The sequence below is a fragment of the Typopeltis vanoorti genome, chromosome 22 (genome assembly GCF_054136105.1).
Source record: "Typopeltis vanoorti isolate ZY-2024b chromosome 22, IOZ_Tvanoo_1.0, whole genome shotgun sequence".
Taxonomy (NCBI): domain Eukaryota; kingdom Metazoa; phylum Arthropoda; class Arachnida; order Uropygi; family Thelyphonidae; genus Typopeltis; species Typopeltis vanoorti.
Window position 1 is genome coordinate 4,015,157 of NC_143570.1, and position 27,324 is coordinate 4,042,480.

General features: G+C 35.7%; 1 protein-coding gene across 1 annotated transcript in view; it reads right to left on the reverse strand.

The window, feature by feature from the left end:
- The window catches only part of Mapmodulin (acidic leucine-rich nuclear phosphoprotein 32 mapmodulin), a 201,675-nt gene that overhangs the window by 40,733 nt on the left and 133,618 nt on the right, over positions 1-27,324 (reverse strand). The window contains exons 5-6 of the mRNA XM_090411838.1: positions 23,494-23,580; positions 15,989-16,068 (exon numbers count right to left, since the gene is read on the reverse strand). Coding sequence (XP_090267964.1) covers positions 15,989-16,068; positions 23,494-23,580 — 167 coding nt within the window. The remainder of the gene's footprint in view (positions 1-15,988; positions 16,069-23,493; positions 23,581-27,324) is intronic.

Genomic DNA, 27,324 nt, shown 5'->3' on the forward strand with positions numbered 1-27,324 from the left:
TTGACTTTGTTGTCTGTTTGCTTACTTGGGAAATAGGATTACAACCAAGTTAATATAAAATTACTTGGTATCTTGAATATATATATATATATATATATATATATATATATATAAAATAAGTTTAATGACTATTACCGAGAGAAAAGATGGCAAGATATATTTAACAAGATACTACTAGTTTACTAGTTTCGTTACAAGAACATCATCAGGTATCATACTCAAAGAAATACATAAAAAATTACAGAGACTTAAAATTGTATTAACAGAACAAGTGAAAAACAGTAGCATGTTTGAAAAAATGCAAGTACGAGTTCCATACAAACGAATACTACGCGCTGTCGCGAGTGCGCCAGTACTGAACAGAAGCAACGTGTGCGTCCGAGAGATTGTAACTCAGGCTGTTGTTGATATGAGAGGAATCAAGAGAAATTTCTCTTGATTCAACAATCTTTCTTTCGAGTTCATCATAGCACACATGGATATTAGCAGTTTGAGTCCAGTTTACAATGTGCTGGCGGCCTTCGTCTGAGTTAGCAGAAAAGAGAACGTGGCTAGAGAGAGCGCTAGCTCTAGTCCTATTATAGGAGATATCTCTACGGTGTTCATCCAAACGTAGAAGGATGGATTTGGCAGTCTGTCCATAATAAGGCTTTCCGCAATCACACAAAATCTTGTAGACTCCTGGAAACTGAGTAGGAAGATGTTTCTGTTTATATTTGCAAAGTAATGAACGAAGTTTTGGAAGCGTAGTGTAGCACTTTTTTGAAGTTAAATTTCCTGAGGATCTTTGCCAGTTTTGGTGAAAGAGAGCTGATGTAAGGCAAGGAGATGAAGGCTCTTTGGGGAGAGGGATCTTCAGCAGTAGTTGAGTGCCTGGGGAAAAGAAATCTGTCAATCTTCTTTGGAGAGAAGCCATTGTTAATAAACGTTTTTTTAAGAAAACTGAATTCATTTATAATTTCTGTTTCTTCGGTAAGTAATGATTTGGCTCGGTGGGCTAAAGTGGAAATAATACCACATTTTTGTGGAGGATAATGATGGGAGGAAGCATGAAGGTATCTGTCAGTATGAGTAGGCTTTCTAAAAATTGAGATTTTAATGTTCTCAGCACATCTGGTAAGTTTGAGATCTAAAAAAGGAAGACAGTCATCCGATTCCAGTTCGAGGGTGAAAGAGATCTTTTCGTGGCACTTGTTTAGGTGGTCTAAAAATAAATAGAGGTTATTGACGCCGTCTTCCCAGATGAGGAAAATATCATCAATATATCGGTACCAGACTTTTGGTTTAAAGTGAAAGGAGTTAATAGCTTTTCCTTCAAATTCGTTGAGAAATATATCCGCAAGAATCGGAGAGAGTGGGCTGCCCATAGCCAGACCTGCGTTTTGTAAGTAGATCTTGTTATCATATTTGAAGTATCCTGACTTTATGCAATGGGAGAGAAGAGCAAAGAGTTTTTTTGATAATTTATTCTTGAGAAGATCGAGGACTTCTTGAGCAGGAACATTTGTAAAGAGAGAAACAATATCAAAACTTGCCATTAAATCTGTTTTTTTAAGTTTGATGTCCTTGATTTTAGAAACAAAATCTGCAGAGTTTTTAATATGTGAAGAAGAAATTCCAGAAAGATTTCTTAGAAAACTCGCTAGAAATTTGGAGAGATTATAAGTGGGAGAGTGTATGCCCTCAACTATAGGTCTGAGTGGGCAGTTATTTTTGTGAATCTTGGCGAGACCATACAGTCGAGGTATCAAGGGATGAAGCGACCGAAGAGAAAGCCAAATGTTTTTTTGTAACTCTAAGGTTGTTTTTAATAAATTATTAGTTCTATTATGTAGTTCCATCGTAGGGTCATTAGCAATTTCTGAGTAGGTATCACTATTTAAAAGTTCCAAGATTTTATTATGGTAATCAGACTTGTTTAAGATGACAGTTGCATTCCCTTTGTCTGCGGGAATGATAACTATGTTACTATTATCTTTTAAGGACTTGATAGCTTTCCTTTCAGAGTAAGAAATGTTGTCAGGTGGAGGTCTAGCTTTATTAATCTTGGAACTTTTAAATAGGATAAATAGTAGTTAATATAAGTAGAAGTAGGATAAATAGTAGTTAAAATAGTAGGATAATAAAAAGATATATACCTCTCAAAATAATCCAAAACAAACAAACAAAAAAAAATTGTACACACATCTTCGCCCCCACACGCCTTATAATTCATTTTTCGGTGAACTGTATATTCGACGAATTGTGATTTTTTGATTAACTGCTCATCGGTTAATTGCTTTTTCGATTAATTGTTGTTCGATAAACTGATTTTCGATGAATTGTTTATTCGGTGAATTGCTTTTTCGATGAATTGTCTTTCGGTAAACTGGTTTTCGATGAACTCTCCGGATACCACCCTCAAGGGGTATACAGGATATGATAGTATTATATGAAAAAATTTACATCATTACTAACTTCCTATCTACAATTTTCCTCCAAATCAGTCTGTTACTTTCAAGACTTCAACATTATCAGATCTTATATTTCTATCATCTAAGGCACTTTGTACCGTATCAAATCACCTATATCTTGGTCTTGCTCTTGGTCGTTTTGCTGCTAACCTGGCAGAGAACACTTGTTTTGCTAATCTTCCTTTGTCCATTCTGTTTAAGTGACCCACCTGAGATTAGCTCTGCTAACGCATTTCTGGATGTTGACAATGTCAAGTTCTTTCCTAATATCCTCGTTTTTAATGATATTGCCATTGATGCCATCTGTTCATGCCTCTAATCTTTCTCAGGACTCTCATATCTGCGGTCTCTAGTCTTTGGTCAAGTGTTTTACTTCTGACCCAGCTCTCAGATCCATAAGTTAAAACACTGTCTTGTATACAGCTAATTTAGTGTTCCAACTAATTTCTCTTTTATTCCATATGAATTTATTCGATTGACTTCCTACCATACCAGCTTTGCTGATTCTGTTGTCTATTTCTATATTTAATTTACCATCTTCAGTAAAAATCGTGCCTAAGTAGCTGAAATGTTTCACTTGTTCCACAGATTCTCCATTCACAACACAGTTGACATTTTCAATGATTCTGCCTATTTTCATTGTCTTTGTCTTTTTATTGCTGACCTTCATACCATATCTCTTACAACAGCTATTCAATTTAGTCAGAGAATCTTGCAGACTTGCAGCAGATTTATTTAGAAGTATAACATCATCAGCATAAAGCAAAGAGCTGACATTAACATCATCTCCAATTTTGATATCATGTTTAATACCACTTTCCTTCATAATGTGATCCATATGGATAATGAATAACAGAGGGGATAATATACATCCTTGTCTCACACCAGATTTAATAGTAAACCATCTTCCTGTACTTCCTTCAATTCTAAATGCTGACTTACAACTCAAATAAAGACTATGTATTGCTTGATATAATGCCCCATTGACACCATATAAACTGTAGCATATTGTAGCGTATTGAAAATGTATGCCTTAACTACAGATCTCTGTTATATTCCCATGCTTTCTCGACTATTTGTCGTAAAGTGAGGATCTGATCATGACAGCCTCTATTTGGCCTGAATCCAGCTTGTTCTTCACCAAGCTTTTCTTCCACAATTCTTCTCAACCGTTTCTCAAATATACTTGCATAGATCTTGCCAGGAACACTCAGTAAGGAAATACCTCTATAATTCTCACATTCAGTTTTATTTCCCTTTTTATATATGGGTACTATGAGAGCTCTACTCCAATCATCGGGAATTCGTCCCTCTGTCCAGGCTTTGTGAACTATGCAGTGCAGCAACTGTATGACTCGTATACCACCATACTTCAGCATTTCTGGTCGAATATCATCTACTCCTGCTGCCTTTCCACATTTCAAGTCTTTGATGGCTGTTTCTACTTCAAGTATGGATATGTATTCCTGACTGCATGCCTGGTCAGTGTTTTTTACCAGTGTACTGTCATCACTGCTTGTTTCATTTAGCAGGTTTTCAAAATAATTACTCCACACTTCAAGGATATCTTTTTCTCCGGTTTTCATGTCACCTTTATCATCTCTAACTCCTTTTACAGCACTCTTTCCTCCATTCCTAAGCTTCTTCAATAACCTCCAGAATATTTTGTCACCTTCTTGATATTTATTTTCTATATTCTTGCCAAAGTCCTCCCATGACTTTTGTTTAGCTAGAAACTTAATCCTATAATTCTTTATCTTTTAATACTTCCCTAATTCGAGATTAAAAGAAAACTTCTTTCGGTTTTGCTTCTGACAGTTTGAAAATCTTGCATTTGGTAATAGACTGTACTACCACCTTTTTAGAAAGGCATTATTTTCTTAACATATTGTTTTGTTACAAAGGCAGAGGATTTTTCTTTCAGTTTTTCATCTATCAGAACAGACAAACTGTCTCTCTGTGAATACATATCTACAGACATGGGATACTAACTGCACATCATGGATCTCAGGTAAAGATTCATAATAGTCAACCTCGTGAATGCAGAGGACAAGACAGGACACAGGACATATGTGATACATTATGTCTGATAAATGTATATTTTCCAGTTAATTTGATTGTTTAGCAAAAAACAGAGTTGCCAGGATGAAAAACTCTACCACTTTTGTGTCAGATCAGCTAATTTACTTTTGCAAAGGTTCCTCACAATTCCATCCAGAATTTGAAAGCAAGTCTTTCCTCTGCCCAGAGTAATTAGCTAAACTTAATATCTCTTATTTGAATATCAGGTTTATTACAACTTTCCTTAATATAATGTTGTTTATACTAGTCAGTGAACTATTCTGCTTAAACTGAATCAGAAATCCTTCTTTATCCACCCAACTCATTCAAGTGATTGCAAAATGCTTACATTAATAATCCAATTCTCTGTTCAGTATCATAGACACAAACAGTGAATACAATACTGACTGATATGGAACCTCACTGGTTACATCAGTACCTTTAGCCACCCTACAACTCTCGCTGAAGTACACCATGTCTCCAAATGCCACAATACTTCAATTTGTATACAGGGTGATCATAATCCAATCTGTTGAATTTACTAAAATCAATATAAATTAATATCAAAATTATTTCCTTTGTAGCTGTGTCACTAGATTGCTCCTTCGAAGTTATGATCGTCAAGCAAAAATTGTCATGCTTCGGACATATTATGCGAGCAAATGACAGTCTAGAGAAGATGATGCTTGCTAAAGTTGGTGGAAGCAGGAGAAGAGGAAGACCAAGAATTAGATGGGTGGATGGTGTTAAAGAAGAAACTGGAGTGCACTTGGAGATTCTGAAAGACATGGTCAGGGACAGATCGGAATGGAGAGTGTATGTTCGTGGAGTCAGAAACGACTCGATGGAACATAACACACAACTGTATCATAATAATAACCAAGTTTGTTAAACCGGATCTGCCCTTGACAAAGCCATGTTGCTAATTATAATTTCACCCCATATGGTTTCCCTTAATAATCAACTTCATTATATTTCCTACCATTGAAAGGAATAACTGCAGTTATGAAGATGAAACAATGTGCACTTCAGTTGGAAAAATCAAGGTCTGAAACCTGTCCATAACAAAAGGAACAAAAGTTAATGGTAAATTCACTTTCCAATTATGACAAATGAAGAATTCAAGCATAACAGTATTGACAACAACCTCAGTCAAAAATTATTCACTTGAATAACACCTAATATAAACAGATCCACTATTAGCAGTAAATTTATTTCACTACCAATCACAAACTGGAAGATTATAGTGTTCTGCAACCTCTGAGATTAAAACTGCTTCTGTTATAATGAACAGCAGCTTTACAACTCCATTCCACTCTTGAATCAACCAAGATATCAGCCTTCTATTGTAAAGTAAAAGTTTCTCAACAGTTTAACTCTTGCAGCTGAAGTGACAAGCGATATATTGTCGTTTGGCAGCTCTATGATTCATACTATAACGGATTTTAAAAATTTCAATTGCATTTATTGAGTGAGTGACACTTCTATATATCTAAAATAAGGCATAAAAATACAATACTACTCTAGGTGGTGTTGAGAAACTTGTTCTTTGCAGTGACCAATGCTGTGTAAAAAAAAAAAAAAAACTCAGCACACTACGAGTGGCTCAAGACCAAAACTCCAGCTTCTTACTCCAGTTTTACATTTCATGCAACTAATATAAAAATCTCAACAAATTCAAAATATTTTGCAAGGGCCAAATGCCAGAAATTTACCTCCTGTTCAAATGTCAGTCAAGCTTGCTGATCCCTTGCAGGCTATAGGGTAAACTTCAACCCACCCCATGTTTACACCATTCTCCCATCCATATGGTATGCCACAGCAGCTTCACTCAAAGACAATTCTTCCAATTTCTGTATCAATGAGAAAGGCAAAGTTATCCCAACCTTTACCAAGAAGAGCTCAATCTGGAAGACTATGGGTGGTCTTCTCCAGAAAGAAAACCAAGACCCTGAATGCTGATCTCCTAGTTATATTTAATGGGATAAGGACAACCTTGTGGACTTCAATGCCACCAAAACTCAGTCTTGTCTCAACTCTCACAATAAAAACTTTACATCCCTAACCCTAACTTAGGATAATATTCAGATATCAAAATAGGATCAGATTTCCCTTCTTGCTTGGAGTGACCCAGACGTCCAACTTTTCCTGGCACAAATACATCTCAGCTGCCCCAAAAAAAAAAACAAAAAAAAAACATACTTTTCTGCTCAAGCCACTAATTCTGACCTATATGGCTATTAACTATACAAATACCAGATCCATGTAACCATGGGATACTGCTCACAATTGGGGTGGTGCACCAAAACCCTCTCCAAAAAAATGCTCAACACTTAATGATCCCTTTTTCTGACTTTCAGTTTCTAGTCTTTCGTCAAGTGTTTTACTTCTAACCCAGCTCTCAGATGCATAAGTTAAAATTGGTTTGAACACTGTCTTGTATACAGCTAATTTAGTGTTTTAACTATTTTCTTTCTTATTTCATATAAATTTATTCAGTTGACTACCTACCATACTAGCTTTGTTGATTATGTTGTCTATTCCTTTATTTAATATACCATCTTTCACTGAAAATCGTGCCTAAGCAGCTGAAAGGTTTTATTATTATAATTATTACGTAACACTTCCAGGGAGTCCAAAGACTCATCGAGGGAGGACACCTACTCTACAACTCTCCGTCTCCACCAATCGCAACTATCTTCATCATCTACACCAACCACCACAACTACTGTATATTTTCGGATATATTGCGATCCACGTATAATGCGAACTAGAAATTTTGTTTGAAAACTAGCCCTAAAATGCCATGTCCACGTATAACGAGATATGTTAATCTTGTTCTCTAACAATATAAATAAAACAATACGAATTAACGAAAGAAATATTTATTTTGAAACAAAATGTCAAAATCCTTTAAATTCTTCTTCATCTTTTGAGTCATCAAACATTTCATTTACAAATTCATCTGTAGGCATTGCATCATCAGTGTAGCAGTTGTCGTCATTGTGCTCTCCATTTTGTTCTGCGTCGTCCTCGCTTTCGTATATGATGTCATCTTCGGATCCATCCATCGAATTACTTATTCCACATTTAAGAAATGAGCGTTGAATCATTTCAGATGGTATCGAATCCCAAGCTTCTTTAACCCAGCTGGTGACTAAGGTGATCTGAGGCTTCTGAAAATTCCCACCCTTTGTCATCTTCGCCAAACCAGATGACATCCATTCTCTCCATTTTTCAAGTAAGTGATCTTTAAACAGCTTAATCAAGCAGCCGCAAAACAGAAGTTAGACCACCCAGTATGACTGCTAGGTCTGTATGTAGCTCACGTGCTTTCTCTTTGCTTGCCTCGGTTAAATGCGCCCAGAACATATCCCAGACTAGCATGCTTTGTTGACGTAACGAGCTGCCTGGACGTATGTTCCGTACTTGATCCAGCCACAATTGTACACCTTCATCCATCCAACCTTTCTGATTGACACGAACAAAGACACCTGGTGTAAATTTCATATGCTACGGAATTATCTTCCTTTTAAACATCACTGTCAGCTTTAATTTGGTTCCGTCTGCCATGCATGCTAGAACAACGTTAAAATGCATTTTTTTATGTCCCGTTGTTTTTATGAGGACACTATTTTCACCAACTGAGTTTACTGTTCGATTCCCAGGCATATCAAAGTACATGGGCGTCGCATCCATATTGCCTATTTGGGAATGTTCATATCCGTGACACTTCCGTAATTTTATGAGAAATTTATGGAAGGACTCCACTTTTTCTTCAAGCTGCTTTGGTAACTTCTGTACAATTTTTGTCGTAATGTTAATGCTTTGCGTTCCAAAAATCTGTTGCACTACCCAGACGAAGCAAGAAAAGATGAAATACCTGGTGTGTCCTTGAATTTACCATTCTTGAGTTGTAGAGCTCGAAAACGAATTGCATTTCTTGTTACTATAATGCCATCTTGTCATTGCATCAAAATCCATTCATTTAGCTCTTCTTCGAGTTCTGGAAAGGATGCGACATCTCCACGATGGGCACGTTTCGTTTTGGGGATTTTTTCAAGACTGTCTTTTTGTTTACGCCAAAGTCTAATATTACTCTCTGCTACACCAAATTCTCTCATAGCAACACTGTTATTATGTTCTTCTGCAAACTGCATGACTCGCAATTTAAATCCTGCTTCAAATGATGAATGTTTACGTTTCTGTTGGCTCATTTTCAGGCTAGGTTTGTTTAACGAATAATATTTAAAATGAACTGTGGTTAAACCGATATATGTTAATATTCCACCAAGGGGAGCGGGATATTAGCACTACTTACGTTACTGGCTTTATGCGCAGATACGATGCACGCTTGGTCGCCAAATGCGAGTGGGTCAAGTAGATTTGGTTGCATAGGCATTAGATAGTATATATTGTGTGTGTGCAAGTCTAAAAAGATGTTATATTTTTTAAGATCCGCATTTAATGTGAACCCCTAACTTTAGGCCAGAAATTTTAACCATAAATTTTTCGTATTATACGCAATAATATACGGTAGCATTTTCATTCAAAAACATCCATGCCCACTGCAGGATTTGAACCCACAGCCTTTTCGCTGGAGAGCAGATATGCCATCCAGTCCAGCATGTTTTACTTGTTCTATAGGTTCTCTAGTCACAATGCAGTTGATACTTTCAATGCTTCTGCCCATTTCGATTGTTTTCGTCTTGTTATTATGATCTTCATACCATATCTATTACAACAGTTATTCAATTTAGTCATGAAGTCTTGCAGACTTGTAGCAGATTTATTTAAAAGTATAACATCATTCTTATAAAGCAAAGAGCTGACATTAACATCTCCAATTTTGATATCAGGTTTAATACCACTTTCCTTCATAATGTGATCCATATAGAATAACAGAGGGGATAATGTACATCCTTGTCTCACAATGGATTTAACATTAAACCATTTTCCTGTACTTCCTTTAATTCTAACTGCTGACTTGCAATTCAAATAAAGACTAAGTATTGCTTGATATAATGCCCCACTGACACCATATAACTGTAGTGTATTGAATACCTTCTCTCTTGGCACCTTGTTGTATGCCTTTTCCAGATCGACAAAACTAAAATACAGATCTTTGTTATATTACCATACTTACTCAACTAATTGTCATAAAGTGAAGATCTGATCCTTACAGCCTCTATTTGGCCTGAATCACGCTTGTTCTTCACCAAGCTTCTCTTCCACAATCCTTCGCAACCATTTCTCAAGTATTCTTGGATATATCTTACCAGGAACACTCAGTAGAGAAATACCTCTGCAATTCTCACATTCAGTTTTATTTCTCTTTCTATAGATGGGTACTATGAGAGCTCTACTCCAATCATCTGGAATTCGTCCCTCTGTTCACGCCTTCTGAACTATGCAGTGCAGCCACTGTAAGACCTTTATACCTCCATACTGAGCATTTCTGGTCGAATTTCATCTACTCCTGCTGCCTTTCCACATTTCAGGCTTTTGATGGTTTTTCTACTTCAAGTATGGATATGTATTCCCGACTGCATGCCTGGTCAATGTTTTTTACTACTGTGTTGTCACTGATTATTTCATTTAGCAATTTTTTTTAAGTAATTACTCCATACTTCAAGGATTTATTTTTCTTTTATAGCACTCTTTACTCCATTTCTAAGCTTTTTCAACAGCCTCCAGAATATCTTGCCATTTCTTGATATTTATTTTCTATGTTCTTACCAAAGTCTTCCCCTGACTTTTGTTTAGCTAGTTTTACATGGTGTTGAGCTTTCTAACATTTGTCTCTGTATTCTCTAAGAGCACAAGCTGACTTATTTGCTAGGAACTTTTGATATGCTTTCTTCTTTTCCTTTTCTGCCTCTTTAATTTCCTGTGTTCACCATGGAGTTCTGATTTTTCTATCCTTGCAGGCAATCTCACCACATGCCTCTCTGGCTGAATCAATAATGTTTGCTTCAGGGCTTGCCAGTGAATCTCCAAGGTTTGGTTTCTGTTCTCAAACTCTTTCATTTGTATATGTTTGTGTATTTTAGTCTACATTTCACATCTGAGCTGCTTAACTTTAAAACATTCTTACAAGTTCTTTTTTTCAATATGAAATTCAATTTTATCCTGCTCAAGACTAAATGGTGATCACTTCCAATTTCAAATCCTCTGTACACTCTAGTGTCCAGCACCAGGGAGAAAACATAACTATCAACAATAACATAGACAATGAGACTTTTCATATTCCTTGCCTCTTCTCACCATGTGAATTTTTGCACATTTTTATGTTAGAACATGATGTTAGTAATAACTAGTCAATGTCCTGAGCTGAAATCCAACAGGTATTTGCCATTATTATTATTATCTTTGGTCTTTTCTCCAAATTTTCCCAAAATATTTTTGTATGTCTGACAATCACTTCCTACTGTGCTATTTAGATTCCCAACAAGGACCAACTTTTCCTTTTTTCATTGTGTCAGTTGATTTCTCTAAAGTCTCAAAAAATTCTCCACTTCTACCTTAGTAGATCCTTCTGTGGGATCACAGGCACAAATAAGTCTCATTGTCAAGTTCCCCATTCTGATATCTGCCCACATCACTCTACTCGAATTGCCTTCCACTCAAGATTAGCCTCGTATTTAGTGTTGAATACTACTATGGCTTACTCTTTATTTTCCTTGATTGTCATTGCCTGAATATAACATTTTGTATTTATTGTTCAGAAAGATCTCACCAGTTTTTGTCTTTTTTGTTTCAGTCACCCGTATTATGTCAATCTGATACTTATCCAATTTTCCTCAGCTGGCTCCATTTCTTTGCCATTCACGCTTCTTATATTGATAGTACTGATCTTGAACTCTGGTGATGTTTGAGTTGGGATGTGTTTTATTTGTTCCAGTAGCTGACTTTTCGCTGATCACCCTGGCAAAAACAAGGCCCCCATTGTTTTGAATGAAATTCTGCCAGCATGAAATTCTATTATGTTGTACCTTCATTTAATTGTGGTTTAAGCCAATAAGAATACAATTTGGTCAGCTAAATCCCAAATTGCCAGCCCAACCTTGTCTGTTCAGTATCCAGGTAGATACCTAATAGGGTGCCACGAGAAGGTGAGGATTGGACATTGGGTCAGAAGCCCTGGTCAGTTCTCTGCATTCCTTTAGAGGTCTTTTCTCAGTTATACAGCTTTGACACTTAAGCACCCCTATGATCTGATCCTGACACCCAAATCTGATATCGACAACTTCTGTTTGGCCTAAATCCAGCTTGTTCTTCTCTAGGCTTCCTTTCCCAAAGTTTTCTTAGCTTTTTCTCAATTATACTTACACAAATCATCAGGAAATACTGAGTAGGGAAATTCCTTTGTAATTTTCATATTTAGTTTTATGACCCTTTTTATAGATGAGTACTATCAATGTTCTACTCCAATCAGCTAGAAATTGATCCTCTGACCAGGCCTTCTCAATTATGCAATGTAGCTCCTGCCAAACTTTTATACCCCCATCTTTGAACATTTCTGATAAAATATCATCTACTCCAAGTAATGATTTATTCCTGATCACATTATTGTCGAGTGTTTTCTATCACCATACTTGTTTCATTTAGCAATCTTTCAAAGTAATTACTCCAGATATCTAGAATATTTTCAGTTTTCATGTTACCTGTATTATTTCTGATTTCTTTCACAGAACTCTTTCATTTCTATGCTTTTTCAACAACCTCCAGAATATTTTGCCACCTTCCTGATATTTCTATGTTCTTACCAATGTCTTCCCATGACCTTATGTTTAGATAGTTTTACGCAGTGCTTCACTTTCTTAGATTTTTCTCCAAGAGCACCAACTAACTTACTTGTAAGAAATTTTTGATGTGCTTTTTTCTTTTCCTTGACTGTTTCTTTAACTTCCTGAGTCCACTATGAGTCCTGATTTTTCTATCCTTGTAGACAATCTCACCAACATGCCTCTCTGGCTCCAGTGTTTAAATTTATCTGCATAACAGGGACTTAAATTCGATCTAACCTGCCCAACTTGCTACATCTATTTGTCTGTAAATGGCGTTTGTCATTAAAGCCAGTTCTCACTACTGCAAACTTGGAAGAATCAAAAGAATAATTTGTTATTGGAAGGTTTCTGTAGTGGATTCTGTATAGAATAGCATGGATATCATGAATCACTGGCAGGGGAGTTTCTGGACTATGTTATTGACCATATCAAAACACAACATATCACTAAAAGTTTTGCAGATTTTTTTCCCATACTGCTAAGTGTTATATCTTCAGTGATGGAATGCATGCAGATGCTCTATCATCATGACTTGATTTCCAGTTGCAGCATATTACAAGAGGAATTGATTTGGTAAATCCTGGGATAGTAAAAGAAAGGAGGATAATTCTTGGAAGAGCTAGGCATGCCTAATTTCAAGAGAAGTTCTAAAGTATTTTGATATATACTTTAACAATAACCTGCTAAATTTTCAGATAAATATTTTTCATATGTACTATAAAATATTGGCTATTGATTCACTATACTGTATTTTACCTTTGCAATTTTGTTGTTAGCAATTTTATCAACAGTTTTCTGTAATAGACATTTTGTATAGTCTAATTCTTTCGTTCTCAGCACCTGTTCAATGCAATGGATTTTTTTTAAGCACATCGAATCCTGTTCTAATATAGATGTAATGAAAATAGAACTAAAAACAATAAAAAACTCAAACAAAATGACTAGTCATCCCTTATAAAAATAACATACCTTAAAAAAAGAGAGAGAGAAGTTATTATTGGTAAGGTATAATACTGTAACTACCTTCACTTCCTTTAAACTTTCCTTGAAACTGAAATTTGTGTAGTTACTCCAAGGATTCATTCTTCCCACTTTCTCAAACTGGCAAGGCTTGATCAACTTTAGAAAGAAACACTGCCATCATTGGATAATATTTGTTTTATACAGTAAGCTCAACACAGAATGGAGTGGAAGAGCACCCAGTAGTTGCAATACACAAAATAACTCTGGAGCATATTGCCAGCAAAGGTTGGTCGGTTGGTAGGGCCTCTGCTACTAATGGCTCAGTTAAGTAAGTTTAAGCACAGTTAGTAGTTGGAAGGGGTCCAATCGTTCGATGCTGTTGGCACACTCTCCCTCGATGAGTCCTTGGACTCCCTGGAGGTATCAAATAATAATAATAATAATAATAATAATATGAGAACATAATACACTAAATAACCAATGTAAAGCTAACAAAAATTAACTTAGATATGGGTTGCATACATCCAATCCACTGAACAAAAAACAACTACAAATTAGAGAAAGTTTTGAAGGACTTCAAGAATTGCTACAGTTCAGTTACTAATAGAACAATGAGAACCTGAACTTTAGTTGTCCCATCATCTGCAACCAAATAGGGTCTGGGCTTGCCTTAACAAGTTTTGACTCTGGACACAAATATAAAACAATCATATAACCTTTATCATTTGAGCTTTTTATTAATTCCTTTAGGTGACAATAGCTATGCAACTGCTGTTACCTGAAGTAATTAATAAAATGTACCACAGGATGAAGCTTAACTGCTAGCCTAAAGAATGTTGCCTGGGTGATCAAAACAGAAATAAGGCGAATAACATTTATCTGCTCATAATAAAACAATGAACTCTGCATCTTCAGTATAATTACTCTCCATTCATTCCTCTCCCCACCACCAGTATGAAGTTTTTGGCTAATCTGGATTACAAAGTTTAATCATTTAATCAATAACCATAGTGCCATGATGGATTCATTAATGCTCTTTCATTATTATTTGAATAAAAGAAAGAGCTCAGCAAATATTACTAATGCTAATGTCTCTGAAAATTTTAAACTTGCCAAATTACCGTATTTGCCAGCGTATAAGATGTACCCCCTTTTTTGTATACATTTTTTAGGAAAAAAAAATGTTATCACTGAATATTATAATGAATTTACAGTATTTCAAATATAAAGTAATACGTAGGTCTACTTTCAACAAATACCTAATCTAAGTAGGAAAGAGTACCCACCTTTTAATCTTCTTCGTCAAAACCCAGAAATTCATCTCCAGAGCTAAATGAAGAGACACTTGAAACCTCTTCTAAATCAGAATCTGAGTCCTCATACAACAAATTGTCCACTGTACCATCCAGTGCATTACTAATGCCACACTTCTTAAATGATTTAAGCACTGTCTCAGTTTTCAGAGCATCCCATGAAGCTTTGACCCACTCACAAACTTACGAAATGCTAGGCCTCTTCCTTCATCCTGATGGCATGACCTCAAAATCTAAATACTGCATCCAGCTGTTGCACTTCCCCTTCATAAATCCCTTAAATGGTTTATTAATACAGACCTCTAAAGGTTGAAGCTGACTAGCTAGACCTCCTGGAATTACAGCTAACTGAGTTTTTAACATCTGTTCTGTGAGAACGAAACTGATCCTTTAAGCAGTTTTTTTCCTCTTAAAAATCAATAGTGGCGGCAATTTTGTCCCATCAGCACAGGATAAAACAACCATGTAGTGAGTTTTTTCATGCCCAGAACTTTTAACAGTAACACTTTTTGCACCCTTGGAATCTACAGTTTTGTTTGAGGGCACCTCAAAAGTCAGCGGAACCTCATCCATGTTTCTTATTTGCGCAAGTTCAAAATTTTCTCATTTCCATGCATTAATAATGAATCAATGAAATTCAATTTGTAGACACTGAAAATCCCGCTTTTCTGTGGTCTATAATCCAAGTATTCAGTTCTGCCATTTTGCAGTTCCACTTCACAGGTTATGTTTATTGTGAGTTGCTTTTTTTAGATCCTCTCCTGATTCCATTAAGTTCTTATCATTTTCTCAGTTGGGAGTAGCCCAAAATGCCTCTCTGCAGTCCTGTTTCCATGTTCTTTGGCATATGCAATCACACCTTGTATGCAATACTGTAGCAATGCCGACGTTTTTCAGCCATAATTTGCCAAGAAATTTAAAGAAAAGTTAACAGTAGAAATTTATCACCGTTCACAACAACTGCAACAACAACTGGAAAGTTTAAACGAACAGGAACACAGCTGTGATCGTCTATGACAGCACATTGGCATCCACTGAACTCTACATAACTGGAATGCTCTCACACACTGCAAGGAAGAAATCGCATTACTTGGAACAGAGAAAATTTCCAGATATGAAAGTAATAAAAAACTGAATATCAGCGCACAAGACGCACCCTGTTTTTCAGCCTATCTTCAAAGAAAAAAAATGCATCTTATACGCCAGCAAATTCGGTATTTTGAGCATTATATCTTCATGTATTTCATACTTATAGCTAATCCTAATTTGCTTCAGGCTTAGCCATATATACTGCCAAAAATTGAAAGTAGTGTTGGTTTTTCATTTTAATCAAATTAGATAAATTATAAGATCTAAATTTAAAAAATAAGCATATTCTATCACAGACAACAATAACAGAATATATCACCTCATCATCAACATCTTCATCGACATCATCATCATCCTCTTCTTCATCATCAACATTGACTTCATCTTCATCCTCTTCATCTATCAAAGTTTATTTATATGGTCAAATGCCATATAATAAGCAACAAACAGACAATACTTGTTCAAATCAAATATGTGAAACATTTTCATATTTCTTATTTAACTATCTGTCACTGACTTTAAACCATCCTTACTAAGAAACCAGATGTTTAAGAACCACCTTTGATATTAGGCTTAATATAGTAGCTACGTAGGCTGTTCAATAAGTTATAAGACTATATATTTATACAGAAAACAGATTACCTTTAATCATCATCATCATTTACATGGTCTTTTTCAAAGTAACTACCATGAGACGCGATGCATTTGTCCCAATGTTGCATCCACTTCTTAAACACATGTAAAAGTCTTTTTTTTGAGAGTTCTTTCAAAACTGCCTCCGCAGCTTTTACACATGCTTTGTTGCTTTCAAAATGGTGGCCTTGTAGTGGTTTCTTGAGCTGAGGAAACAGCCAGAAATTGCATGGTACGAGATCAGGACTGTATGGAGGGTGTGGTAGGATATCTATGTTGTCCACTACACAACCAGCAATATGTGGCCTTGCATTATCGTGGTGCAATAAGAAGCCATTCTTCAGCAATGGACACTTCCTTTTGACGTGCTGTACCATTGTCCGTAAAACATCCGCATAGTATGAGCCGTTTACAGTATTCCCAGGTTCTACAGCATGTTGGTAAACAATGCCTTCGTAGTCAAAAAACATTATAGTCATAACTATAATGCTTTTTGTTTTTACAGTTTTACAGTTTTTGCTTTCTTGGGGATAGGCGAAGACGGATGCTTCCATTCACTGCTTTGTTGTTTCATTGTAGGATCATAGTGATACAACCAAGCTTCATCTGCTATAATGATGCGTTTTAAGAAGTTGTCACCTTCTTCTTCCAGTCTTTCTTTCCATTCTGTGCATATCCACTTGATGCTGCATTTGCTCTGGTGTCAAGAGTTTGGGAATCCATCGGGCACAAACACGTTTCAGTCCCAAATGTTCTGCCATGATTGAGTGAACACTTCCCACAGAAATATTCAGGACAACATGCAGCTGGCATACTGTAATTCTGTGATCCTCCTTGATGATAATAGCTGCTGGGTTGATCATTGGCTCTTGATGGACGTTGAAGGTCTTCCCTCACGTTCAAGATCTTCCACATTTTGCCTTCCTTCCTTAAAAGTTATATGCCAGCGAAAAACACTTGCCCTCGACATTGCTTCATCATGGAAAGCTTCTCGTATCATATTAAAAGTGTCTGATGCCGATTTTTGCAAATGCACACAAAATTTAATCGCATAGCGTTGTTCCAAGGATGCTTCCATTTCAACGACTGGTCGCGGCTCTTAGGCGTGCCGAAACAAGCTTGTGTTTAGTCACTTGGCACATCAGCCCGTATACGCCATCTATCAACCTCTTTTGTTAATCAGACAGCAACATTTCTTTATTCCACAGAAATTAATATTGTGATGAGTGGTTTCGCGACAGTAAAATTAGTCTTATTACTTATTGAACAGCCCGCGTATAATTAATCATCACTAGCATTCATATTCTAAATGTTAAAAAAAGCTAAATGAATAATTTGCTCATTATTCTGAAATGCTAATTGAATTGGAAGCTGTGTGAGAGTGTGGTTAGTAAGGGTATACAGATTAGACTGGGGTGGCACAACATGGCTAGCGAGCCACATGCAGCTTGTGTCACACAGCTTTTCATGCTCTACCAGAAAAAAATAAACAAATGTTTATTTTTGGGGCATTATATCAAGCAATATTTAGTGTTTATTTGAGTTGTAAGTCAGGAGTTAGAATTGAAGTACAGGAAGCTGGTTTAATGTTAAATCTCATGTCAGACAAGGATGTACATTCCTCTGTTATTCAATATCTATATGGATCGCATTATGAAGGAAAGTGGTATTAAAGCTGATATCAAAATTGGAGATGTTAATGTCAGCTCTTTGCTTTATGCGGATGATGTTATACTTCTAAATAAATCCGCTACAAGTCTGCAAGATTCTCTGACTAAACTGAATAGCTGTTGTAATAGATATGGTATGAAGGTCAGCAATAAAAAGACAAAGACAATGAAAATAGGCAGAATCGTTGAAAATGTCAACTGTGTTGTGAACGGGGAACCTATAGAACAAGTAAAACATATCAGCTACTTAGTACCACGATTTTTAGTGAAGATAGTAAATTAAATGTGGAAATAGACAACAGAATCAACAACGCTGGTACGCTAGGAAGTTCATCATCATCAAATTCCTGCCATGTACCCTCAAGGGGTGTAACAGGATATGGTAGTACTACATGCAACATTTACATTTTTCATGTAGTACTCATTACTAACTTCGTATCTACAATTTTCCTCCAAATCTGTCTGTTACTTGTCAAGACTCCAACATTATCAGATCTTATATTTCTATCGTCTAAGGCACTTTGTACCGTATCAATCCATCTATATCTTGGTCTTCCTCTGGGTCGTTTTCCTGCCAACCTGGCAGAGAACACTTGTTTTGCTAATCTTTCATCGCCCATTCTGTTTAAGTGACCATACCACCTGAGATTAGCTCTGCTAATGCATTCCTGGATGCTGACAATGTCAAGTTCTTTCCTCATATCCTCGTTTTTAATATGATATTGCCATTGATGCCATCTGTTCACGTCTTTCTCAGGATGATGATGTTGAATTGGGGTGTGCTTTCAGATTTGTTCCAGTAGCTGACTTTTTGCTGTTCGCCCTGGTTCCCTGGCAAAAACAACAGGGGCTTTGTTTAACCGGGTGACACCCCAGCCGGTATGAAATTTTGTTATGTTGTACCATCATTTAGTATATTGGTTAAAGCCAATAAGAATATAATTTGGTTGGCTAAATCCCAAATTGCCAGCCCATCCTCGTTCAATCAGTATCCAGGTAGATAGCCAACAGGGTGCACCACGAGAAGGTGAGGATTGGATATTAGGTCAGAAGCGCTTGTCGGTTCTCCGCATTCCTTTAAAGGCTATATGGAGGTCTCCTCTCAGTTATCAGCTTTGATCCTTAAGCACCCCAGTGTATAAGTCAACCTAAAAAATTTAGTACTTTTTTTTGTATGCTGAAAAGTCGACTTATATGCCAGAATATACAGTAGTTCTTTCATCCATCAAATTCACTCCACACATCTATAAACTGCACACCATTCCTCCTGCACAATCTTCTCATTGACTCGTTAGAAATCACTGCCCTTCTTCTCAGCTCTGTCCTATCATACTAAAGGAGCAGACTCACAATCTTGACTTCCTTACTCTTCATTTTTGCTTTTTCAACACCTCTTTCATATCATCTTACATTTCATAGTTCTCACATCATTCAAATCATTTGTTCCTGTAATAACAATTAATTCTTTCACTTTTCTCTTCTGCAAACTAAAAGCTTCACTAACATCCTTGATCTCTGTATCTGGGATCATGCTTTTGTGACTTTCATTGATAAAAGGTAACTTAATAAGAATCTTCATACAGTTGACCGAATAAATTTATATAGATTATAAGAGAGAAATCAGTCAAAACACTAAAGAAGCTATATACAAGACAGTGTTCAAACCAATTTTAACTTATGGATCTGAGAGCTGGGTTAGAAATAAAATATTTGATCAAAGACTAGAGACCACAGATATGAGAATTCTGAGAAAGATTAGAGGCATGAACAGATGGCATCAATGGCAATATCATATTAAAAACGAGGATATTAGGAAAAAACTTGACATTGTTGGCAGAGCTAATCTCAGGTGGTATGGTCACTTAAACAGAATGGGAGAGGAAAGATTAGCAAAAAGATTCAGAGGAAGATCAAGATATAGGTGGATTGATATGGTAAAAAGTGCCCTAGAAGATAGAAATATAAGATCTAATAATGTTGGAGTCTTGACAGATAAGATTGATTTGGAGGAATACTGTTGATAGGAAGTCAGTAATGATGTAAGTTCTTCATGTAGTAGTATCATAATATCCTGTACACTTGTTAAGGATACGTCAAGAATTTGAAGATGAAAAAAAATCTTTATTTCAAAAAAACTTATGCAAAAGATATATTGCAATTACAATTAAAAACTGAGTAACTTACAAGGGAAAAAACTACTGGTATTATGTTTATTTCAAGGCCTACTCTCAAGGTGCTAGGTACTATGTGCAGCTGGAGAGGTCAAGTCTTGTAGAATACACTATTCAAACTTGTTTAAGATTCCACTGTAACAAGATTTGAGTATGTTATAATATCACTCAAAGAAATTCACGAACACCCCTGTTATAGTGGGATTTGAACCCACGCCTTTTGGGCTGGAAAACAGACACAATCTACTCAACCAACTAGACTGACCGTCTAAAGTGACACTTTTGGGCAGTCATCTTCGACCCTCGCTACCTGTTGTTAATTAAAAAAAATTCCCTTTTTTTTTTTTTAAATATATATCATAATCTATTAAGAGTTTGTATAGTGAATTCTAATTGTTTCAAGCATATACAGAGTGCAGAGATAAATCATACATAATGATTTTTTCCCCTCCATTCTAAATGCATTGCCTTTAGTCATTTATTTTGCTTAAAATAGTAGCCTTACATACAGATGATAATTATCTTGAGAATACCTCTTAGAGACTGTTTGCAATACCGATACCAATAAATATATTTTTTTCCTGTGTAAGTTACTTGTGTTTTTAATTATAATAAGACTGCTCCATAATAAATTATTTCATCACAGACTGAAAGAGAAAACCAAATTAAATGAAAATTTGCTTTCTTTTCTAAAGATAAAATGACAAGATAGAAGTAATCATTCTAGGAACGTAATAAAAACTTTCATGTATAAACAATCTTAAAAGAGAACTAAAGTCCTCTCAATGATAGAGAAACACCATGCTCACAGAATGAGGATATGCAAGTAAAATGGAATGGCACTACACTTAGTTTTTTGGGACAGAGTCTGTAACTATCATTACTATTTCTAAAGTGCAACAAATGAAGAAAAAATCTTAGTACATGGAGAAATCAACTGGGATTTTGTAGTTTTTAATTGTGATTATTCTTGGCTCTGTGGTCAATGGTTGACTTTTAAAATAATGCTATCTGAAGTCATCAAGCATTTCCAACATCTTTTCTGGCCTGAATCCATGTTAATATGGAGATAATTATATGATAATCACCTTAATATCAGTAACTTCTCCATTTAGGTTTGAGGCATTTCACTATTTATGAATTAAATCATATCCATTGATACCAATCATTTGTGTCCAGTTTCCTCTCTTTTGGATTGGAGTTGTATTATGAATCCATTCATGAGAGCACTAGTGATGGTTAACAGACACCTAAGGTCTAAGAGACAAACAAGTATCAAGATCACACAGTATATTGTGTAATCATGATGAGGCCATCAACAAGTAAAATAAGTAGAGTGATATTCCAATGTACAAGGCCTTGAGGAGACTAGACCTGGATTATTTGTACACATATTTGGTTGCCTGGTTTCCAAAATAATGAGACTCTGCAGAGAAAGAGTCCACAGATAAGTAAATAAGACAACAGTGGTACTTGGAAATTTTAATTATATAGTTAAGTAGAAAATTTCTGGTTTGCAAAGCCTCTAGCCTACATCTCCTCTGCTTATCTGGTGGATATGCAGAGGAGATATGATATGATAAGAATGTTTAAAAAATGGCATGGAAATGTTACCAAATCAAATCAGAGTGGATTATTCATAAAATGGAGAGAGGGAAAGAAGGAGAGAGCATCCTATAATAAAAGTGGTGTGCAAGTAAGCAAGGAGATTGTTTTTTATTTTTATGTATGGAATGTATTACCAGAAATTTCTTTGGAAATGAGTTTTGGTGTTTCCAAACATTTTACAACTATTTCAATTCTGGGTTAATAGTGTTTAATCAAAGATTTAACAGGGGTAATTACGGAAGGCAAAAAAATCAGACTTCCATGTACATTTATTTATTTTTCCCATCAGCAAGAACTCATTATGGCACACACACACTCAGGTCATGTTTAATCTGATTGTAAGAACATAGACCCTTTCCAACGACATTTAAAGCAACAGACAATTTATGCAGTGTATTTTTTACTCCAACATCAACTCTCTGGATAGTCAGATCTTTAACAGTGCTGCTTTGTCTTTGCTTCAAAACAGCTATCAACCAGCATTTTTTCTCTGGCTTTAATGGACTTTGCCAACCTAAATACACTGCTTTGCTTTGTATGCATTCTACAACATCTTTTGACCATTTCTCCCCAAGCTTTACACAAAATATTACAGTAAATTTTTGCCTTAAAATACAAATGAAAATTAGGTTGTCGAACAGCCAAAAACACATATAATGGAACACAAAAGCAACTTTACACAGGATGAATTGTCAAGGTCATTAGAGCAGAGCAGCATTGTGCAAGTTTCACTATTTTTCCAACATCTCTCATATCAATGAAGGATTTAATTTCAAGTATATTTAAAAAAATATTTCGGAGTTTACAATGCATTTTTATATTGTTTAAAACATCTGACTATAGATATTCCACTGTGCAAGATAACCAGGCAGAACAAGATTAAAACAAGCATGCACAAGTTTTATAATGGTACAAAACTGCAAACTTTAGTAAGCCACAATATATTGCAAAAGTGTGGGGAGGAAGAAGACATAACTTTGTGATTGTGATGCATCACATCACACATACTAGCCTTTGTGCAATGGAAGTATTAAATCATCCTAATAACCTGCACAAAAACAGACCTACTAGAAACCAACAAAATACACAACCTATAACCACTCCTCACTATAACATGAAGAATCAGACTATCCAGTTTATCCTCTGCCTAACCATAAGAGATGATGTATACAATATCTATCAGACAGAACGTAAGTTGAAGTTCCATCTCATGATGAACAGTTACCAGCTGACACAAAGCTTGAAGCAAAAAGTCTGCTTTGTTACTCTAAAGAAATACCATATATATGATGAAGTGTAAGGAGGAATTAACTGCAAACTACAATGTTTTGTTTGACATGCTACTCTTTTAATAAGTCAATTAGCTGTTGACTTATTAAAAGAGTAGGCTATTAATATTAGTTATAGAGCAGCAAACTTATGCTGCAATTATCTTAATACTACGTCTTAAACGGATTGTTATTTTTTTTATTGTAGTTCTTGGTTATCCTATAAAAGGCAATATTACAATGAAACACCAAGGATAAAAAAAAAAATTGTAAATAACACATGTAAAGACAAATTCATATAATAATAAAATTAAACTTCCAAAATTCAACTATGTTATTTCCATTCTCAATAAATTTTCAGCTGGCACTTTTTTTTTTTTTTTTTACAAGTCACATAATTAAGGTCTATCTGAGAACAGATTGTGTAAATGCTTCAAATGATTATATGAAATAATTTTCAATTCTCAATATTACCTTCACCATCTTCATCTTCATCCTCTCCTTCACTCTCATCACCATCAACATCTTTCTCATCATCATCGTCATCATCATCTTCATTACCTTAATGAGAAAAGTCATAATGTAGTACCGTATTATAAAATCATATTGAAAAGAATAACATATAAGTTTTAAAGCGAATAAAAGTTGAGCAGCTCTCAGATGTGAACTGTAGACTAAAATACACAAAGATTATTGAAGGAAAAATGAAAGAGTTTGAGAACAGAAACCAAACCTTGGAGATTCAGTGGCAAACCTTCAAGAAAACACTGATTGATTCAGCCAGAGAGGCATGTGGTGAGGTTGTCTGCAAGGATAGAAAAATCAGAACTCCCTGGTGGACACAGGAAGTTAAAGTGGCAGTGAAGGAAAAGAAGAAAGCATATCAAAAGTTCCTGTCAAATAAGTCAGCTTGTGCTCTTAGAGAATATAGAGACAAATGCAAGAATGCTAAACACTGTGTAAAACTAGCTAAACAAAAGTCATGGCAGGACTTTGGCAAGAATATAGAAAATAAATATCAAGAAGGTGACAAAATATTCTGGAGGTTGTTGAAGAAGCTTAGGAATGGAGGAAAGAGTGCTGTAAAAGGAGTTAGAGATGATACAGGTGACATGAAAACTGGAATAAAAGATATCCTTGAAGTATGGAGTAATTACTTTGAAAAACTGCTAAATGAAGTAAGCAGTGATGACAGCACAGTGGTAAAAAACACTGACTAGGAATGCAGGCAGGAATACATATCCATACTTGAAGTAGAAAAAGCCATCAAAGGCTTGAAATGTGGAAAGGCAGCTGGAGTAGATGATATTCGACCAGAAATGCTGAAGTATGGTGGTATAAGAGTATTACAGTGGCTGCACTGCATAGTTCAGAAAGCCTGGACAGAGGGACGAATTCCCGATGATTGGAGTAGAGCTCTCATAGTACCCATATATAAAAAGGGAAATAAAACTGAATGTGAGAATTACAGAGTTATTTCCCTACTGAGTGTTCCTGGCAAAATCTATGCAAGTATACTTGAGAAACGGTTGAGAATAATTGTGGAAGAAAAGCTTGGTGAAGAACAAGCTGGATTCAGGCCAAACAGAGGCTGTCAGGATCAGATCTTCACTTTACGACAAATAGTCGAGAAAGCATGGGAATATAACAAAGATCTGTATTTAAGTTTTGTCGATTTGGAAAAGGCATAGGATAAGGTGCCAAGAGAGAAGCTATTCAATACGCTGCAGTTATATGGTGTTATATCAAGGGGCATTATATCAAGCAATACATAGTCTTTATTTGAGTTGTAAGTCAGCAGTTAGAATTGAAGGAAGTACATTATCCCCTCTGTTATTCATTATCTATATGGATCACATTATGAAGGAAAGTGGCATTAAACATGATATCAAAATTGGAGATGTTAATGTCAGCTCTTTGCTTTATGCGGATGATGTTATACTTCTAAATAAATCCACTACAAGTCTGCAAGATTCTCTGACTAAATTGAATAGCTGTTGTAATAGATATGGTATGAAGGTCAGCAATAAAAAGACAAAGACAATGAAAATAGGCAGAATCATTGAAAATGTCAACTGTGTTGTGAATGGAGAACCTGTGGAACAAGTAAAACATTTCAGCTACTTAGGCACGATTTTTACTGAAGATGGTAAATTAAATATGGAAATAGACAACAGAATCAGCAAAGCTGGTATGGTGGGAAGTCAATTTAATAAATTCATATGGAATAAGAGAGAAATTAGTCGGAACACTAAATTAGCCGTATACAAGACAGTGTTCAAACCAGTTTTAACTTATGGATCTGAGAGCTGGGTCAGAAGTAAAACACTTGACCAAAGACTGGAGACTGCAGATATGCGAGTCCTGAGAAAGATTAGAGGCGTGAACAGATGGCATCAATGGCAATATCATATTAAAAATGAGGATATTAGGAAAGACCTTGACATTGTCTGCATCCAGGAATGCGTTAGCAGAGCTAATCTCAGGTGGTATGGTCATTTAAACAGAATGGGCGAGGAAAGATTAGCAAAACAAGTGCTCTCTGCCAGGTTGGCAGAGAAACGACCCAGAGGAAGACCAAGATATAGGTGGATTGATATGGTACAAAGTGCCTTAGATGATAGAAATATAAGATCTGATAATGGTGGAGTCTTGACAAGTAACAGACTGATTTGGAGGAAAATTGTAGATAGGAAGTTAGTAATGATATAATTTTTTCATGTAGTACTATCATATCCTGTACACCCCTTGTGGGTACATGGCAGGAATTTGATGATGATGATGATGTATTATAAAATTAATATTTAATAATAAATCTCATTAATTGATAAAAAGAAACAATAAGCTATCTTTCCTTTACTGTTACACTCAGGTCTGCATTCATTAATAGCCACTGCTTTGAAATGCTCTTCAACTTGATTGAAAAGTGTAATCAAACATACTGTTCTTTAATCTCACTCACTACCACTTTAATGAGTAAAAATTATAGACGATATCCATAATTTTACTCAAAAGATCTTGACTAAGCAGGTTCTTAAAGACTCTGCTTCTACCAGTATCTTTCTAATCCCCAAAATGTCTCAGAATTAATATCTACCTGTGTCATCTCTACATATCATGATGTTCTTCAGCCATCTAACATAGGCTTGAAATTTAGCGAATATAGCCTACTCCTAAGAAGGGAAATTAAAATTTGCAAATGAACTATCACCATTGCCCTTGTCCTAAATCTGTTTAAAATAACAGAAGAAAGCCCCCATGTGGCAGGAAAATCCATAATCTCTGAAGGGAATTTATGCAGTTTCTCTTGATATTTCCAAGGAATTTGTTCATCTAATGTCATTCATTCAGGAGTACTGAACAAAATACCATCCTTTGGTCTTTCTCCCATCTATTAACTTGGTGGCAAGTTTTCTTTCCTATCAAACTTACCACTAATGCAGAAAGTGCACACAAAGTTGTTCATCATCTACCTGCTACCTCTTTTATCAATGCTATTATTATTATTACTATAAAAGACCTCCAGAGAATCAGGGACTCATTGAAGGAAGGCAACTTATCATTCATAGCACATCACACCTTCTCTTTAGTTCATTACACACTACCTGTACATACAACTTCCAAAGGCAAGCCATTTGAACATTCTCTATGAGAGAATGTTCAAATAATTAAAGTCACCCATAATGACTGATATCAGAGTCATTAGGTGATGAATTTCATTGTCACTAGAAGCTGATCTATAATCTGTAACACCCCATCATGCATTTGATCTTGTTAGACCCCACACTATACAGCTTCAAACTCACTGCTAATGGAAAATTTACTAATATTGCAATGATAGCTTTTTACCCTAAATGGATTCAAATAATCTGATATCATCAGCATCACACTCCCATCCCTCTTCTTTTCCTATCTTTCTAGGCTTCCTAAAAATACTGTTCCCTTTACACTCAATACCAGTTCTACATCTAATTCTGAGAGCTAGGTCTCACTAATGCTAATAAATCTGAAGCCACAACATATGATATTCTCTAACCAATTATAATTCCTATCCAGTTTTGCCTGCAATAGTACTGTCCATGCAGACTGGGGGTATTGCCCAATTAAATTGCCCATTATTTTCATCTGGGAAGAGTGAAGTCAGATACTGAACAAACTCCAACTTAATATCAACAGAACTGGCAGAAGAATTAGAAAAGTATCATGACACACACACACACACACACACACACACACAGAGGTTCTTCTAAATAATTATTACAAGAAAATGTTATATTCAGGCAATAATCACTTTCTGGCTTTGTA